At 47.3% G+C, this 17,596-nt stretch overlaps 2 protein-coding genes across 2 annotated transcripts; both read right to left on the bottom strand.

Annotated features, from left to right (window-relative positions):
- Positions 1-12,548: 12,548 nt before the first annotated feature.
- LOC138243424 (interferon-induced very large GTPase 1-like) lies at positions 12,549-14,271 on the bottom strand. Its single transcript, XM_069199025.1, has 2 exons — positions 12,661-14,271; positions 12,549-12,563 (listed from the first exon to the last, which is right to left on the bottom strand). The coding sequence occupies exons 1-2, from the start codon at positions 14,182-14,184 to the stop codon at positions 12,549-12,551; spliced, it is 1,539 nt and encodes a 512-aa protein (XP_069055126.1). The 5' UTR covers positions 14,185-14,271.
- A 154-nt stretch (positions 14,272-14,425) lies between these two features.
- LOC138243422 (interferon-induced very large GTPase 1-like) lies at positions 14,426-16,992 on the bottom strand. Its single transcript, XM_069199024.1, has 3 exons — positions 16,956-16,992; positions 14,817-15,992; positions 14,426-14,433 (listed from the first exon to the last, which is right to left on the bottom strand). Exons 1-3 carry the CDS (start codon positions 16,990-16,992, stop codon positions 14,426-14,428), a joined length of 1,221 nt encoding a protein of 406 aa, XP_069055125.1.
- Positions 16,993-17,596: the final 604 nt, after the last annotated feature.

Here is a 17,596-nt window from a genome sequence, read left to right as displayed (position 1 = left end):
TCTCTCCTCTCTCCCTAACTTTCTCTAACTGCAGAGGGATGCACCTTGAACTGAAACCGCAGTGAGGAATAACCAGCTTCCTAAGTAAACAACTTTCCTACGAGACTCAGACTTAGCAGAACTAAGGACAAGGAACACGGATCTTCTTCTGCGTTGCTGGGTAGATAAAAACACGCAGGTTGCTACAGAAATGAGAGCAGCCTGTGGACCTGCTCTCCAGACAGTATCTGTTGATCCCGTTAGAGACACCTGTACTCGTTTAAATCTCTTGCAGGGCAGCAGGCAGCTACTGTCTCAATAACAGGAGGTCCTACACTGAGGGGTCACTGTGCCCTGAGACTTACCTGCTCAGCGCTGTGTGTCGGTGGGTCAGGACGTCTCTCCAGGTGAGCTGTCTGTGCGATGTGTCTGTCTGTCTGTGTTCTTTATTCCTGACTCTCTCTCCTCCTCTCCTCTCGGACACAAACACAGACACAGCCGGGATGCAAATCAGGGGGTTTCAGTGGGAACAGTGCAGGAAGCACAAACCAGGCTGGAGGACGGATGGACACACACACACTCACTCACATACTCTCACACTCTCACACTCTCACACACACTCACACTCACACACAGCGCTGTGTTCTTTTCTCTTTCAAACACCGGAAATCTTGATCAAGGAGCTCCCTTCAGACTAAAGAGGCTCAGTTCCTCCCGCCTGTCAGTGTGGGACACTCCCTTCAGACTAAAGAGACTCAGTTCCTCCAGCCTGTCAGTGCGGGACGCTCCCTACAGACTAAAGAGGCTCAGTTCCTCCGGCCTGTCAGTGCGAGACGCTCCCTTCAGACTGAAGAGACTCAGTTCCTCCAGCCTGTCAGTGCGGGACGCTCCCTTCAGACTGAAGAGACTCAGTTCCTCCAGCCTGTCAGTGCGGGACGCTCCCTTCAGACTGAAGAGACTCAGTTCCTCCAGCCTGTCAGTGTGGGACACCCCCCTTCAGACTAAAGAGACTCAGTTCCTGTCGGTCCTCAAGCCCTCTACACTCTAGGGGAGACGGGGTCTCCTGCTGCTGCTGCGCCCCAGAGTGCTGGAACCCTCTCCCCGTGGAACTTGGAGAGTCGCCCTCCCTGAGCTCGACGCCTGCGTCTTCAGAAACGCTCTCCGTTGGTTGTCTGCTCCCTTCCAACCCTCTACTACACTTCCAGTCCCTTGAATTTAATTGTACTACATCTGGTTTTTCCCATCCTTTGACATTGCTTTCCTCCTGAGGCTCACTTTGAGAAGCCACTTTCAGAGGTGTTCCAGTATTATTATCCAATTCAACTTGATTGTCATTATACTCACACAGGCACGTAGTTGAGTGAAAAGTGTTTCTCCTGAGTCACTCAGGTGCAGTAAGTAAATAGGACAGCAGATAAGACAATAGACAGTAACACAATAGCAATAACAGTAACATGTAATAACATAATAATATCATAATATAATTATATATTATTATTATATATAATAATTATTATTATAATTATTATTATTGGGATGAGACTGGGCAGTGGCTAACAGTGGCTCCACCCTGGCAGAAACACCCCCTGCTTTACAAGTTTACAATCCAACAGAACTTCAGCCGGAGCTCTTCCAGATCCTCTCTCTGGTTCCCTTCTCCTTGTGTCCCTTCGGAAGAGGGCAACAGAGGGGCTACAACTTCCTTTGCCTCGCCTGCAGACGACGGGAACGTGCCGCCACCACACAGCATGAGTGACAGTACGGGCACGGAGGGCCTGTTTCCCCACCCAGAGGGAGCGTCACACCCCCCCTTCTCTGGCTGCAGACGTGGGGGTGCACGGGGGTCTCCCCCAGAGCTCACAGCCGGTGCCCTCTGGCCGCCCTCTGGTGTCTTTCAGGACACACTGCGGTCCGAACCTTTGAGCGCAGCTTGTCTGAAAGGTGTTCACACCCGGTCTGGCTCCCAGGAAAGACTCTGATCTGGGCTTGAGTGACCTTTTGTAGAAAGATCGATACTTTATTGATCCCGTGAGGGGAAATTGCAGTGCGACAGCAGCTTAACACAGACAACACAGCCACAGTGTGCCGAATGATACAATAATAATAATAATACAATACAATACAATCAGTTCAGTGAGGGGTGCACTAAAAGAGTTTCTCACAGTCCAGGACACACAAAGAACAAACTAGAACAGCACAGCACGCAGACAAATCGTATCACACACATGAATATAAATATAGATGTAAATATAGATATAGATATAAATATAAATGTAAATGTATTTTTGTGTTGACAGCACAAAGACTGTCGAAAAATGTTTTGACTGAGAATTTAGGAGATCGTTCCTTTTGTCTATTTGCGTATTTGCTCCACTGTTATCTTCCTGTTTTTTTTAATTATTTGCTATATTTTCTCCTGTGATTCCTCCTATCGTTACCTTATATTGGGTCATTAAGCTACGGTGTTTCTTACCCATTCAGCCCTGTTTGCTGGGTTGTTAGATGGTCTGATTCCCAGTTTCGTCTCCTTTGTGTTTGATCGCAGCTCGTCTGGAAAGGGTCTTGACACCCTGTATCGTTCACACCACGCCGTGTCGCAGACGGTGGCTGCCGTCACCCACTTCATCTGTCTCTGGAGCTGTCATCGAGAGCACATGGAATTTGACCGGAAGCCAGTGCGGGGACTCCAGGATAGGAGTAACGTGAACACTTGCACTAGACCTGGTCAAATGACTTTATGTCATTGTCCAAAAATCATACATTCTGCACAACAAGCTAGGAAAAATGCCACTGGTGGGATGCGGACCCAGGATCTCCTGTTTACTAAACAGGCACTTTAGCCAACTAAGCTATGGCACCGCTCAGAGACATCTGTGCTCAGTGCGTGCTGAACCTGCTCAAAGAGCAAGTTGCCTCCTTTACATGCAATGGCAGCTCCGACACTAAGTGAAACGAAGAGAAATGGCTTTTATCTGGCACTTTTCATGTCCAATGCGCTTGACATCTCCCAAGGGCAACACAGTTCTTTTGTGAATTTTGGACCTACTGCAGCTTTCATGCAACCTTATCCTTCAGGTTGATTCATATAAGTACTCATAGACTGTAAACCTGTGCTGGTCTACTCATGTTAAGACTGTTTGCTCCAAAGGTCAGCAGCGCTAATATTTCCTGCGAAGACTACGAGTGTCTGGGGTTCGACAGGAAGTGATGCTTCTCTTCTGCCGCGCTGTAATCGAGAGCATGATCAGATACGGGATTTCAGTGTGGTTCGGTCATCTAGCAGTTCATTTTACATGGCAAATGACCCGACTCATCCAGACAGCTCTGAAGGTCAAGGGAGTGAGACAGCAGCCCCTCCCTGCTGACAATCTTTGAAAAATCAGCCAGGAAAAATGATATCAGGTCCTTCCCACATCCTCAGCCCTGGCTACCAACTTCCTCCTTCTGGCCAACGTTTCAGGGCTCCCAAACGTAAGTCAAACAGATACAGACCGTTCCTTTGTTGCACTATGCGTGACGGCTGTCGCTGCAAATGTCCGGCATAAACACACTTTTGCCTCTTACAGCCCACTTGAGTGCGATATGTTTTGTCATGATGTGTCAGAAACGTCCCATGTTGTTATGTGTCCTACTGTACGTGTGCAATAGAGTGATGTGCGATGTTTTTCTGATTTTTTTGCGACAGTAAAATGTGCAACGATGTTCTTTTTTGCATGCTATTGAAGTGCTGGGTGTCCATACAGACATTCCCTCGATGGGGACAGTAAAAGTCTTCTCTCTTTGCTGGACATTTTTTTTTTCCCATCGGTTGAGAAAGTTGACATGTGAAAGAGTGTGGAGTGTTAAAGTAGTTTATTTTATTGCTGTTGCTTTGTGTGAATGTACTGTGATCTGTTGGGGGAATTTAAAGATGATCTCATCTGTGCCAGTGTGGGCATGACTCTGTAAATGGCTGGCTTAGCTTGTAACTCATAACTGCACACCAAGATAACGAGAAGCAGCAGACAAATGTCTCTTGTGATCTCTGTGATGGACTTGTCTCCTATCCAGGGTGTGTGAGTGTGTGTGTGTGTCCTGTGATGGACTGGTGTCCTGTCCAGGATCTGTGAGTGTGTGTGTGTGTCCTATGATGGACTCGTGTCCTGTCCAGGGTGTGTGAGTGTGTGTGTGTGTCCTGTGATGGACTGGTGTCCTGTCCAGGGTGTGTGAGTGTGTGTGTGTGTCCTGTGATGGACTGGTGTCCTGTCCAGGGTGTGTGAGTGTGTGTGTGTCCTGTGATGGACTGGTGTCCTGTCCAGGGTCTGTGAGTGTGTGTGTCCTGTGATGGACTCGTGTCCTGTCCAGGGTGTGTGAGTGTGTGTGTGTGTCCTGTGATGGACTGGTGTCCTGTCCAGGGTGTGTGAGTGTGTGTGTGTGTGTCCTGTGATGGACTGGTGTCCTGTCCAGGGTGTGTGAGTGTGTGTGTGTGTCCTGTGATGGACTGGTGTCCTGTCCAGGGTGTGTGAGTGTGTGTGTGTGTCCTGTGATGGACTGGTGTCCTGTCTAGGGTGTGTGTGTGTGTGTGTGTCCTGTGATGGAATGGTGTCCTGTCCAGGGTGTGTGTGTGTCCTGTGATGGACTGGTGTCCTGTCCGGGATGTGTGTTTGTGTCCTGTGATGGACTTTATCCTGTCCAGGGTGTGTGTGTGTGTCCTGTGATGGACTGTTGTCCTGTCCAGGGTGTGTGTGAGTGTGTCCTGTGATGGACTGGTGTCCTGTCCAGGGTGTGTGAGTGTGTGTCCTGTGATGGACTGGTGTCCTGTCCAGGGTGTGTGTGTGTGTCCTGTGATGGACTGATGTCCTGTCCAGGGTGTGTGTCCGTTTCTGCTTTTCTGCGTGGAATGAACCCGCGCCGCGCTCTTCCACGGAGCAGGGCTGTGGGTGTGTCGGGGTTCCTCTCCCACTCAGAAAAATTCGGATCTGCGTCAGTGGTGGGTTTTTTTGTTTTAACAACCGATACGTGACGCAATCAGGATAAAAAGAGACACGCGCGTGGCTTTCTTGCGGGTTCCCCCGTCCTGCGTGAAGAGCACGAAAAAATGTCACTCGGTAAGAATTTGGACCTTCACTCCCACGATCCCCAGCAAACGCGGTAGAGGCAGCAGCTATAAGAGAAGATCAATTCACTTTATGATCACTTATGAGGAATTGGTCTTGTCGCAGAGCCCAGCTGGCTCTCCAGGAGACACACAGACAGGGAGAGAGAGAAGCTGGGGGTCAGAGCGCAGGGTCGGCCATTGTACAGCTCCACCTGGAGCAGCTGGGGTTCAGGGCCTCGCTCAGGGGCCCCAACGGAGTAGGATTCGTCTGCGGGCCGGGGGATTCGACCCGGCAAACTCCTTCCAGCCCCAGGCGCTGATCCTGAGCCACAGAGCCACCACTCCTTTGTATATAAGGAATTAATTCAACACACCAGCAACCCCGGAGCTGCCCCTATAATGAAGGATGCTGGAAAAAGTTTCCTCTTACACAAAAGGCAGCTCATATTATTCAACATCCCCCCGCCCCCCCGTACACCTATATAGCGCCTCTTCCGGACTCTCCAGCTCTCTCCGGGTCACGGGGATCCCCTCCACCGCAGCCCGGCCTGGATGACGTTTAGGGTATTGTTTTAAAAAAACAACAACAACAACAACAACATTTTGACTCCCCCGTCTCTTTCTTTTCCAGAAGTAGAGAAGATCAGCGACCGAAAATGGTCGGAGAACACGGGTAGGTGTGTCGGGAACCCCGAGGTCGAGAGGGACGCGCACAAGGTGGCTTAAAAGATCAGACGCTGTTAAACGAAGGGAACTTCTCATCCCGTTATATTAGAAGGACGGAAGTCTGAGAAAATCGAGGATATTCTTGAGCAGGAGCAGCGTTAAGTGAGATCTCATTTATAGACTTGAAACTTAATGCCACCCCCCCCCCCCAAACAGCCACGGGTGGGTATATTATCCTCGGGAATCTCTTCCCTCTGTCCAAATCGCTTCAACTGTGGGAACGCGTAGACCTGACGGAAGTCTGATAGGACTTTGGGCGCCCTCTGGCGGAAAAGGGCCGCATTACCAGCCGCCCGGCTGTTCAGCCATGAGGCGTCCTCAAACAACTAGTCAAAAAAAAAGTGTGTCCTCGTTACTGCTCAAAGACCCGCTTATTAGATGTCAACTACCACCGTGTCCTCATCGATGTTCTAGCGAATTCATTTTTATTTCGGGATTTAAGCGAAAACGGCGCTGGGGTTCTCCTCCCGGGAAACCGCGCAAACTCCCGGCTCTCTCCTCCCTGTTGCCGGGACGAGCTTTTCCCGCAGCGGCCGAAGCAGCTGTATTTGAACACTCTCCCTCTCTCTCTCTCAATTCAATTCAAGGTGCTTTATTAGCATGACCGATGGGTACAATCAGTGTTGCCAAAGCAAATAAAAATAATAAAATTAACATGGAACAAAACAAAAAATAGAAGTAAAATAAAATCTACAGACATGTTACAGACATTTACAACAAAGACATATTATAAAATATTGACATATACTGTAGGCGGCTGGAGCATTATTGGGAGACAGACTCACTGTTCCTCAGGCTGTGACAGGAGATCACATACTGGGCTGCCAGATCAACTGAGTTCCCTCCTCCCTCTCCCAGTAGGATTGGGACCCGTTGTGATTCTGGCAGGTGTGGGAACTCTGGGATTAGATTTCTGAATTTCGGGAAGAATGTTTCTCTAATCCCAGAGTATCTGTCACAGTGCAGTAGGAAGTGCACCTCTGTCTCTATTTCTCCCCCTGGCAGTGGGAGCACAGCCTGTCCCCTCTGGGCAGCCAGGTCTGCCTGTGTCGCCCAGTTTCTATGGCCAGGTTGTGGTCACTGAGCCTGTACTTCGTCAGGGTCTGTTTCTGTTTGTTATTTTTTATTTTGGTCAAATAATCAGGTAGTGTGTATTGTCTGTTTAGGGTTCTGTAGCATTCCAGTTGATGTTGTGTTTGTGTGTGTGTGTCCCAGTGTGTGAGATATTGCTGTTTGATCTGTGCTGTTGTGGTGCTCTAGCAGTGCTGTCCTGAGGCTGGTTAGGGTTGGTGTGGCTCAGGTCGGTGAGCCTCAGGACCAGCTGGCTCAGGGGGCTCTGTTTTGGGTTTAGCTCTTGGCTCAGCAGGGCTTTGTGGTGGTAGGAATTGTGGTCGCTGTTTTTTAGGTGTAGCCAATACTTTAATATTCTTTTCTGTATGTTAATCAATAGTGGGTACTGGCCTAATTCGGCCCTGCACCCGTTGTTAGGTGTTTTTCTCTGCACACGGAGGATGTTTCTACAGATCTCCACGTGCAGAGTTTCTGTGGGGTGTTTGTCCCATTGAGTGTAATCCTGGTCTGTGAGGGGACCCCACACTTCACTGCCATATAGGGCAAGGGGTTGGATTACACTTTCAAATATTTGGAGCCAGATTCTTGTTGGTGGGTTGATGTTGAAGAGCCTCCTTCTTATTGCGTAGAAAGCCCTGAGTGCCTTCTCCCTCAGTGCCTTCACTGTCAGGTCAAAACTCCCGGAAGAGCTGATGGTGAGACCGAGATATGTGTAGCTGGATGTGTGCTCCAATGTGTTGTTGTTCAGTGTGAATTTGTACCTGTTTCCCTGAGGTCTGGCTTTCTTCTGGAAAACCATAACTCTGGTCTTGTCCAGATTGACTGTCAGCACCCAGGTCTGACAGTCCTGCTCCAGCAGTGCCAGGTTCTGCTGTTCTGGGTCCAGATGGGCTGTCAGTGCCCAGGTCTGACAGTCCTGCTGCAGCAGTGCCAGGTTCTGCTGTTCTGGGTCCAGATTGACAGTCAGCGCCCAGGTCTGACAGTACTGCTCCAGCAGTGCCAAGTTCTGCTGCTCTGGGTCCAGATTGACAGCCAGATTGACTGCAGCCCCTGTTCTGTGGGCGACAGCAGGACCAGGTCATCTGCGTAGAGCAGGAACTTGATTTCTGTGTGGTGTAGTGTGAGACCAGGAGGTGCAGACTGCTCCAACATTCCTGCTAATTCGTTGATATAGATATTGAACAGTGTTGGGCCTCTCTCTCCCCTCTCCCCTTACTATCTCCTCTCTCTCCCCCTCATTCTCTCTCCTCTTTCTTTCTCCCCTCACTCTCTCCCCTCTCTCTCCCCTCTCTCTCCTTACTCTCTCCCCTCTCTCCTTTCTCTAACAGGGACTGGAGGAGAGGCAGCAGCAGAGGGAGACAGAGCTGAGGCAGCAGCAGAGGGAGACAGAGCTGAGGCAGGAGCAGGAGGAGAGACAGAGACAGCAGCAGAGGGAGGCAGAGCTGAGGCAGGAGCTGGAGGAGAGGCAGAGGCAGCAGCAGAGGGAGGCAGAGCTGAGGCAGGAGCTGGAGGAGATACAGAGGCAGCAGCAGAGGGTGGCAGAGCTGAGGCAGGAGCTGGAGGAGATACAGAGGCAGCAGCAGAGGGAGTCAGAGCTGAGGCAGGAGCTGGAGGAGATACAGAGGCAGCAGCAGAGGGAGACAGAGCTGAGGCAGGAGCTGGAGGAGAAGCAGCAGCAGAGGGAGGCAGAGCTGAGGCAGGAGCTGGAGGAGAAGCAGCAGCAGAGGGAGGCAGAGCTGAGGCAGGAGTTGGAGGAGAGGCAGCAGCAGAGGGAGACAAAACTGAGGCAGGAGCTGGAGGAGAGACAGAGGCAGCAGCAGAGGGAGGCAGAGCTGAGGCAGGAGCTGGAGGAGAGGCAGCAGCAGAGGGAGGCAGAGCTGAGGCAGGAGCTGGAGGAGATACAGCAGTGGAGGCAGAAGAAATGGGCCCGGCCGAGGCAGAGGAGAGAGGAAGGCGCGCCGGACTCCGCCCAGCTCAGCCCAAAGCTGAGAATCCAGTACAAGCCTCCGCGCCGTGTTTCCCGCCGTAAGTACGCCTCCCGCTGGCACAGCCCTGCCACGACCAGAGCCTCGCGCCCTCAGTGCCTTCCTTACACTTCTGTATAGCGCCTTGCTGGACCCTCCCCTCAGAGCTCTTCCCAGGTCACGGGGAATCCCACTACCACCACCAGTGTGCAGCCCCCACCTGGAGGATGCTCCAGTCTGCTCCGCCCACAGCTGCTCTCTGGGGGTGGAGGAGAGCAGAGGGATGCTCGTCACCCGCTGTGCTGCTCCCGTATTCCAGCCCCGTTTTCCCTGTGTTTTCCAGGATCCGGGACCAAAGGGACCGGGCCGGACTCGGGACACGTCCCGCACGGAGCGCAGCAGCCGGACAGCAGAGAAGCATCGCGCTGCAGCCTGCAGTAGCGTCGACAGCCAGCGACACACAGAGACCCTCATCCAGGCAACTTAATCCACACAGAGACCCTCATCCAGGCAATTTAATCCACACAGAGACCTCATCCAGGCAACTTAATCCACACAGAGACCTCATCCAGCCAATTTAATCCGGACAGAGACCCTCATCCACACAACTTAATCCAGACAGAGACCTCAACCAGGCAATTTAATCGAGACAGAGACCCTCATCCAGGCAATTTAATCCACACAGACCCTCATCCAGGCAATTTAATCGAGACAGAGACCTCAACCAGGCAATTTAATCGAGACAGAGACCCTCATCCAGGCAATTTAATCGAGACAGCACCCTGATCAAGACAGCAGTTAAATCCAGACAGCAATCTCATCCATGTTATTTCATCTCTGCCAGTGTGACTTTTGCAACTCCTGCTCTTAAAAAAGATGTATTCGGATTCTGAAGATTCTGACTTTGTAATGACAATAATAACTGTGATCATAAGAATATGAAAAGCATAATAAAGACTGAAATGTTGGCTGTGCCCTCTTGAAATCTCTCTCCCAGAGCTTGTCAGGTGCGGAAGGAAGAACGGGCGGTAAGGTTTTGGGAGAGCAGATCCCATTTTCCGATGGAATCTTCCGAGCCAAAACGTAACCTAGCATCTCTTTAAATAAAAAAATCAACAGACAGACGCACTTTAATTCTATAAACAACCTTTACTTCCTTTAAATTCAATACAATCATAAGAAACAAATCAGATCATCAAAACCAAATAAGCGTTTGGCGCCTACAGCCCTGAATTGGAAAAAATGCTTCGAAAACAGATGGATGAACTATAAAAGTTACAACTGAACAGTAATTCACACAACAGCATCAAATAGCAAACTGCAGGCATCAGATAGCATGGAAAATAACTCAGTCATCTATTATAAAGCTAGTCTTAAGGCTAAAGAATTTTTATACTAAAGTCTTGCTCTGAGTAAACATGCAGCAGTATATAAAATATCATTGGATTATAGAGCCTTGTAACTAAGATATGCTATTAAAGAATTGTTAAGATCTGTTTTGAAAATGGAGAAATAAACTTCATGCAAAATGCGAGTTAATCTCTGATGTTGCTTAAATACCCAATTTCTATGGAATTGGTCCATTTTTCAGTACAATGTACCATCGATGTCCCCTGGCTGTAGTTTAGTGTCCCACTGTTTCCCTCCTCTTCTGTCTCTGGAGTGAAGCACTGCCGGGTTTATGAGGCACACGTCATGTGATCCAAGTCCACCAATCGCAACCAGACACCGGGCCATGAGGCTTTAAGACAGGTGTGCTTCAGCACAGGAAGTGACATCGACACTGTGTGTTGTGCACCCACCCAATCTGACTGGAGACAGAATAACTGGAAAACAGACAAAATAATCTAACAACCCAGTGAATATGGCTAAATACCTAAGAAACATTCAGAAATGAAATGAGAAATTATATAACAAACAAATAATCTTAGAGAAAATCTGATGAAGCAGTATAAAAAATGGACAAAAATAAACAAAACATAAGGTCACAATTGTCTTAAAATACCCAAGGTTTAAAACGGCAAAATATGGGATTGAAAGTTTGACCATGGGTTCTCCGACAATCTTACACAATAACTGTTATCTCTAGCATGTCACGTTTCTTATACCAATCTTTCACTTTTTTTGTAATTGCATTACAGAATCAATTTTTGACTTCCTCAGGCTTGTGTTGCACCCATGAATACCAGTGTTCACCAAAAGAGGACCAGCTCCGTGAAGCATTACTCTATTTGTTCTTAAACATGAACTTATGCACTGGCCTGATTTGCTGCGTTTTTCGAGGTCTTGTGGATGGACATGCTTCTTTTCACTGTCCAGAGAGCTCCACAATTTCACCGGTGCATCTATCTCCGCGTGGTCATACGTGTTAAATGTCTTCAGTTCTTCTATTGCGGATTTCTTGTCAATAGTTTTCCAGTATTCTGGTATCTCTCCTTTACCTTGAAAGGTCTTGCTATAACGCTTCTCCAGCTTGTCTTTAAAGGCACAGATGAACCACTTCCAATACATCTGTGCAGAGTTATCTGGGGTGATGTGCCATCTATTGAAGGGTGGACCTGCTTCTCTGTATCTCCTCCACGGAGTTTCTCTTGATTCGTCGTTATTGGGCAGGAAAGTCCCATCACTGCAGACGGAGGTGGTACAGATCTCTATGGAGAAGTTCTGAGTGCCGTGGTGAAACCAGCCATTCACAGCCCTGGGGCGATGAAATTGGACACAGTGATCTGTAGAGTGGTCAGGGATACTGTTGGTACAAACAGCACAACAGAGAGGGCACTGCTCCCAGCACCCACTGAGCTGCTTCGACAGAATGTAATCGGGGCTTTCCCAGAACTTGTTGATGTCTACTCCACCTTTGGTTTCTTCTGATAAAGTGTGATGCATCGCTATGATGGATTCATATACCTTTTCTTTCAGACACTGCAGGTCAATGTCCTCTTTCTCAATAGTCCTAAAGTAATTCCGTGGAATGTCCATGTCACTCCCCAGTTCTGAACAAAATTCATCCAGCCACATGGAGACATTGCCCTGCTTATCTTCAACAAGCCCTGTTACTTTACAAACTGTGAATATAATGCGGTCTTTCAGATATGTGAGATTATCGGTCAAGATCTCAGTAATTCTCTCCCTCCCACTGTGTTTACAATATTTTTCAACACAGTCTGTTATATACCTGTCAAAACAATCCTTTGGTGCAACAAAGTATTCTTCATACAAATCAAATCTCTCCTTCTCAGCCAGGTATATCAGTAGGTGATTTTCCAGGTTGGATCTATTACTGTTGAAAGCTGGATGGGTCGACCTTATCTCGCCTGCAATTCTGATGCCAATTTTTTCATACACTGCCTGCTGGACAGCGGTTTTCAGTTTTCCATGAAGGAAATCAACAAGAATGTTGAGGGCTGTGCTTTGTTGGCAGAAACTCTTAAAGATTTGTAGATATTCCTCTCTCTTGCTTTTGAAGTACAGCATTGGGTCGTTTGCCTTCTTGAATGCTTCCTGCTTTACCTTGAACTGTTCTGCTGCAAACACACAAAGATGGGCAGATAACTCGATTCTGTAGTTATCTGTTAATGCAAAGTGTTTTGTATGTTCTTCAAAGTCTTTGATCCCTGATTGTATTAGATTTAGTATTGCATTGATGTAGCCCTCATCAAAGTCCAGTATCGCATCCTGCAGATCATCAATGTATTGTTTAATTGTTTTCGATATACTTGCTGAAAGATGGATTACACTTTCTTCATCTGTTGGAGTAAAAGAGTGTGTAAAAATTCCATATTTGGATTTTTTATGAATGTGTTTCTCATCAAACTGAAAGGTTTGGGGACGCTCAGTAATTACTTGTTTGGAATTTGCTTTTGTTTTAAATGTTTCACAAAAGATTTTTTCCACTGCTGCATCGATGTTGACGTCTTTCTCTGCAGGGGTCTTTGAGGCAACTCTGGTCATCAGTTCCACCCAGAGTTTCTCAAACTCTTTATCCATTGTCTCATCACACTCGCTAATTAGATTAGAAGCCAGACATCTGCTTTTTGCGAGCAGCTCTGCCAGGTACTGGGATTTCTTTTGATCCAGTCCTGATCTAGACTTACGTTGTGCAATCCATTTTTTACATCTCCTCTGGGTGTCCTCGATGAGCTCCTCTTTCACTGTCTGTAATCTGAAATCAATGTTATTTTTCCACTGATTCAATATATGTGGATATTTCTCCTTTTTAAAGTACTCTTCAGTTTCTTCTGAAATGGCTTTTGCCTGCTGCTCAAACGACTTTTTAATGCTTGAGCTGTCTACTGCTTGCACTTGATCACTCATGATTTGGTGCCGCAGTGTCCTTTGCAGGTCAAGACCACATTTTCTCAGCTGCCATGTCCAATTTCCACAATTTACTTCTAACCTCTTATAAACCATGACTTCCAAACTGTTTCGAAAGCTGAAAACAAAGTTTTCCCCTAGCAGTGCATTCCACATGGCCACTATCCGCAATTTCATTTCTGAGATAGAAGCAAATCTACAGTCCGACTTCCATTCTCTTATTCCGAGTATTGTGCTCTTCAGTTCTTGGACGTTTTCGCTGTAGCTTGGGTTGGGAAGTGCTGTTGATGGGTTTCCTTCAAAAAGATTTTTGAAAAAGTAAACGTGCTTTCTTATGTCAAATTGAATGATGTCATTAAAACTTGTAGCATCAAACCCTTCTTCACTGGCTGCAATGCGAGCCATTTCATCCAGTGTCTCCTGTAGGCGCATCCTTCCTGTAATATTGTCTTCACTGGCAGATGGTTCTGCAACATTTTGATGCACAAAAAGGCAGCTTGGAGTGATACTGACTCTCTTCATCCTCATAAAAGCCTGGACACAAATCTGAAGAATATCTTGCATATCCAGTAAGCTCTCTCCCATGATGTTAATTAGGGTTGCATCAGCTATTCCAACGATAAATGTAGCGAGTTCATTGTCATGGGCCAGTGCAGTTGCATTATTAATCTCCGGTGATCGAAGGCCTTCTGTGTCCACTATTAGGACAAAGTCATACTGCAACTCATCTCTGATCTTTTGATCCACTGTCACTAACTGCATGAATGCTCCTCTTGTGCATCTTCCTGCACTCACTGGAAAGTGAAGACCAAACATAGTGTTCAGTAATGTGGACTTGCCAGAGCTTTGAACACCAAGAATGGACAGAACAAATATCTGTTTGTCACCAACTTTATGGATCAGTTTGTCCAGCACTGCTTCGATCCATCCAAGAGGGACGTAGGAAGCATCCCCATCCATCAGTTCAAGAGGATATCCTGCGATCAACATTTCAGCCCCTATCCCTGGAAGAGCAGTAAGATACTGTTTTTCATCTGCCATATCTGGTGACATTTTCAAAGCTTCATAGATCTGACTGACTTCTCGCAACAAATGCTGAAGGCCAAAGTTTGAAGCATCGAGTTCCCGAGATATATTCTCCGCTGTCTTTTGCAATTGACTTTCATCGCCTCCGTTTGAGGTGCGCTGCGATTTCATGTCCACCCATGTTGAATGGTAGAGCGCTTGAAGTTTAGTGAGTGAATCTGTGGTAAGATCATCCAGGAGTGTTCCTAACCACTGCAGCATGTACAGTTTAGTGTCCTGAGAAAGTGAAGAGGAGCCGAGACACTCCAGGAAGGATCTCATGAGGTTGTTGAGAGGGAAAGCTTTGCCCAGCTGTTCTTTGCGTAAGTCTTCTTTCTTAGCTTGGATTTTACTCTTTTGCTGCTCAATACTGGTAAAGGCACTAGACTGTAGTCGATAAGACTCTTTATCTTTCCTGCACCATTCATACCAGAGATCACCTTGTAATGGTAGAAATGTCCTTTTCACATTGGCCAGGTCTTCTTTCTTTATTAGATCCATAAGTCTCTGGGCAATTTCATGACCTTCTCTGCATTTCTCATTGACTTCATCTGTTACAATGCTATGTCGTCTGGCTACTTCTATGCAGGCTTTTAAAGAGCACTTTTTATCCTTAGTACCCTGAAAATGTTTGATGTGAGAAATGATTTCATCTGTTAACTGGGCTTCATTCTTATTGTGAACTGCAAGTTTCACCTTAGTTGGATTAGGTCTGTGAGCAACCTTTTCTTTTTCTGCAAAGAGACAGATGACCGGTGTGGAGCTCTTGAGGAGAGAAGAGAGGGTCTCTTTTCTGGTGTCATTCAAAGAGGATTTCGAAAGCAGAACCACGATAACAGCACTGACTTCCTTCAGAAACGCGATCTGCTCCTTGTGGTTGCTGGCGTCGCCGTGCAGATTAGTGAACGCCATGCAGCTGTTAAGAACGTCGTCTTCCATTCCACCTGGCCAGTACCACGCAATCTCCACCAGCCCATCCGTGAGAAGGCATTCCCTCGTACTGCCTTTGCAGTGCCGGTGGAAGAAAACATTGTGCTTCTGTCTGTTGATTACGCTGTTCAGGATTTTCGATTTAGATGTCGGGCATATTCCAAACCTAATGAAAGACACTATCGGTACAGATGCCTGGAACAAAAGTCCGCTTTTGACACTGTCTTTATTGGTACCTTTACTTTTCCAGCTCTTCTTAACCTGCTGAAATGCCCACATGGGAAATTCGGTCGTATCGTTTCGTGGGTCAGGTACTAGCAGAGGCAGGGCATATTGGCACTTGGTCAGTTTCATACACATCCACTGCCTCAGGAAATAGCTAGCACAAAGGAACACAGCCATCTGAATATCCATGGGATGGATCTGCAATTCTTCCTCTGTGTCATCATCACACACATTTGTATCACCCAGGAAATCATCGACATCACAGCTGACCTCTGCACTCTTGTGATGTGGCTGCCCTTTTTCCTTGACGCACAGCACACTCCTGGCTCGGTAGTCCAGCATCATGAGCTTGTACAGGTAATAAAAAGACAGCTCCTCTTCTGCGGTTGGCTGAGTGTTACTCAATGATAACTTGTTTACAGTTAGTACATCTGGCTTCGTCAGTTTTACAGAATAGAACTTCTGGAGTCCGAGTCTTTCCAGTAGTTTCATAAAAATATGTGCTTTCTCCCCTGCTCCTGACGGCTGGGTTCCAATGCTCTCCTCTTTGTTTCTCGTGCCCAAGACGCTTGGCTTGTCCTCTTGTTCCCCCACCTGCAGCTGCCGCTTGCCTTCTTGTGAGGATTCGGAGAAGCGGATCTCTGTACACAGGAATACTTTGTCCAGCTGTTGTATCTCATTTTTCTCCGTCCCCAAGACGATGGAGTGTAGCTCTTTTTCAATTCTCTCCCAGTCTTGACGTGGACTGTCACAGTCCAGTATTGCAGAAAGGTCACTGGGAGGGGTCTCTCTGAAGTGTGCTTTAAAGAACTCCAGTCGTCTCCCCTTCTCTTCATAAGAAACTTTTCCTCCGTCAGAGGATATTGAAAGGGCTAAATGCCACAAGAAAGCCAGGGCTCTATCTGCACTCTTAGCACTCAGCTGGATGTACTGGGTATGTTTACTGAGCAGTGTTTCCTCAATGAAGTCAATTTCTGCCCACCCAAGAAGGTGAGAAAATATACCATCTTTTGCACTATATCCCAAAATGTTGACGATGGAAAGGATTAACATCTCTTCCCTGTATTGATTGGTCTCCCTTTGCGTTCTCAGCAATGAGTTCAATGAGAGCAAGACTGTAAGTGTTGCTTTGATTTTTGCTTCCTGAACACTTTCCAGGTCACAGTGTGAAAATCTTTCACCTCTGGTCTCTTCTTTAGCTGTCTTGAGAATTTCTATGAAATGTGACAAATCAGCAACAACAACATCTTTGTGGATCTTCTCAGCGGACTGATGAGCCCATTTCAGTATTTGGGCCTTACTTGGGAAGCTTTTCACCTGAAACGAATAAGGCTCAATTAAATCACACATCAGTGCCCTGAGAGTTGTGGTTTCTGCAGGAGCAAGATGCTCGTTTTCTTGAGTCACTTGAAGTAAAAAATCTTGAAAGACTTTGTCAGAAAGACATGATTCTACCCAAATAGCATGGCTTCCCGTTTTTTCATACAACTTAATCTTGAATTCAAGTAATTCTTTCAGGCACGCTTCACTGTCTGACGTCTGCCTGCCCCTCATGGAACTGAGAAGATTTGTAACGTCTGTGACTGCAGAGAGCACATTCTCACCCCATAGTGTCTCGGGGCTCACGTTTGTGATCGACATGTACGCTTCCCTGAGAATGTTGCTCAGCATTGTGACGTCTTTAAAATCCTTTCTGTGAGCGGAGAGGATGATTTCCCAAACAGGCATGAGAGTTACTCCTCTGTCGATGACACACGAGGTTCTGTTACTGGATACAAGAGCAGATCTCCACTGTAGGTAGTTATCTGTTTCAGCTGGACCCCCAGTTTTACTCACAGAGAGCTGGATTTTGTTCAGAAGAGCTTCACTGTGCCCTCCAGAAAGGAATTCCTTCAGTTCAGATGAAAGGAACCCCGCATTGACCTCAGCGGTCAACGAGGAAGCTACACTGCACCAAAAGCCAATGTAGGCGGACAGGACCTGAGATATGACTCCCTCCACCTCTGTGAGCTCGTTGTTCATGATGCCCTCAGCAGCTGCCTTCCAGCAGAACCTCCCGCCAAAGTGAAAAGGACCCTGGTTCACATGGGACCCAAACCTTTCAAAATACTGGCGAACTTCGGCAGTGAATTCAGAAGTTTTCTGAGCTTTGTTAATATTCAGCAGAATTTTTTCCAGGTTCTGCAGCTCACGCAAAGCTGCAGTCGATAGTTTCACCTGTTCCTTAGCAATAAAGGCAGAAGCC

The sequence above is a fragment of the Lepisosteus oculatus genome, chromosome 14 (genome assembly GCF_040954835.1).
Source record: "Lepisosteus oculatus isolate fLepOcu1 chromosome 14, fLepOcu1.hap2, whole genome shotgun sequence".
Lineage (NCBI taxonomy): Eukaryota > Metazoa > Chordata > Actinopteri > Semionotiformes > Lepisosteidae > Lepisosteus > Lepisosteus oculatus.
The sequence above is the reverse complement of the archived record's forward strand: the minus strand, read 5'-3'. Positions and strand labels throughout refer to the sequence as shown.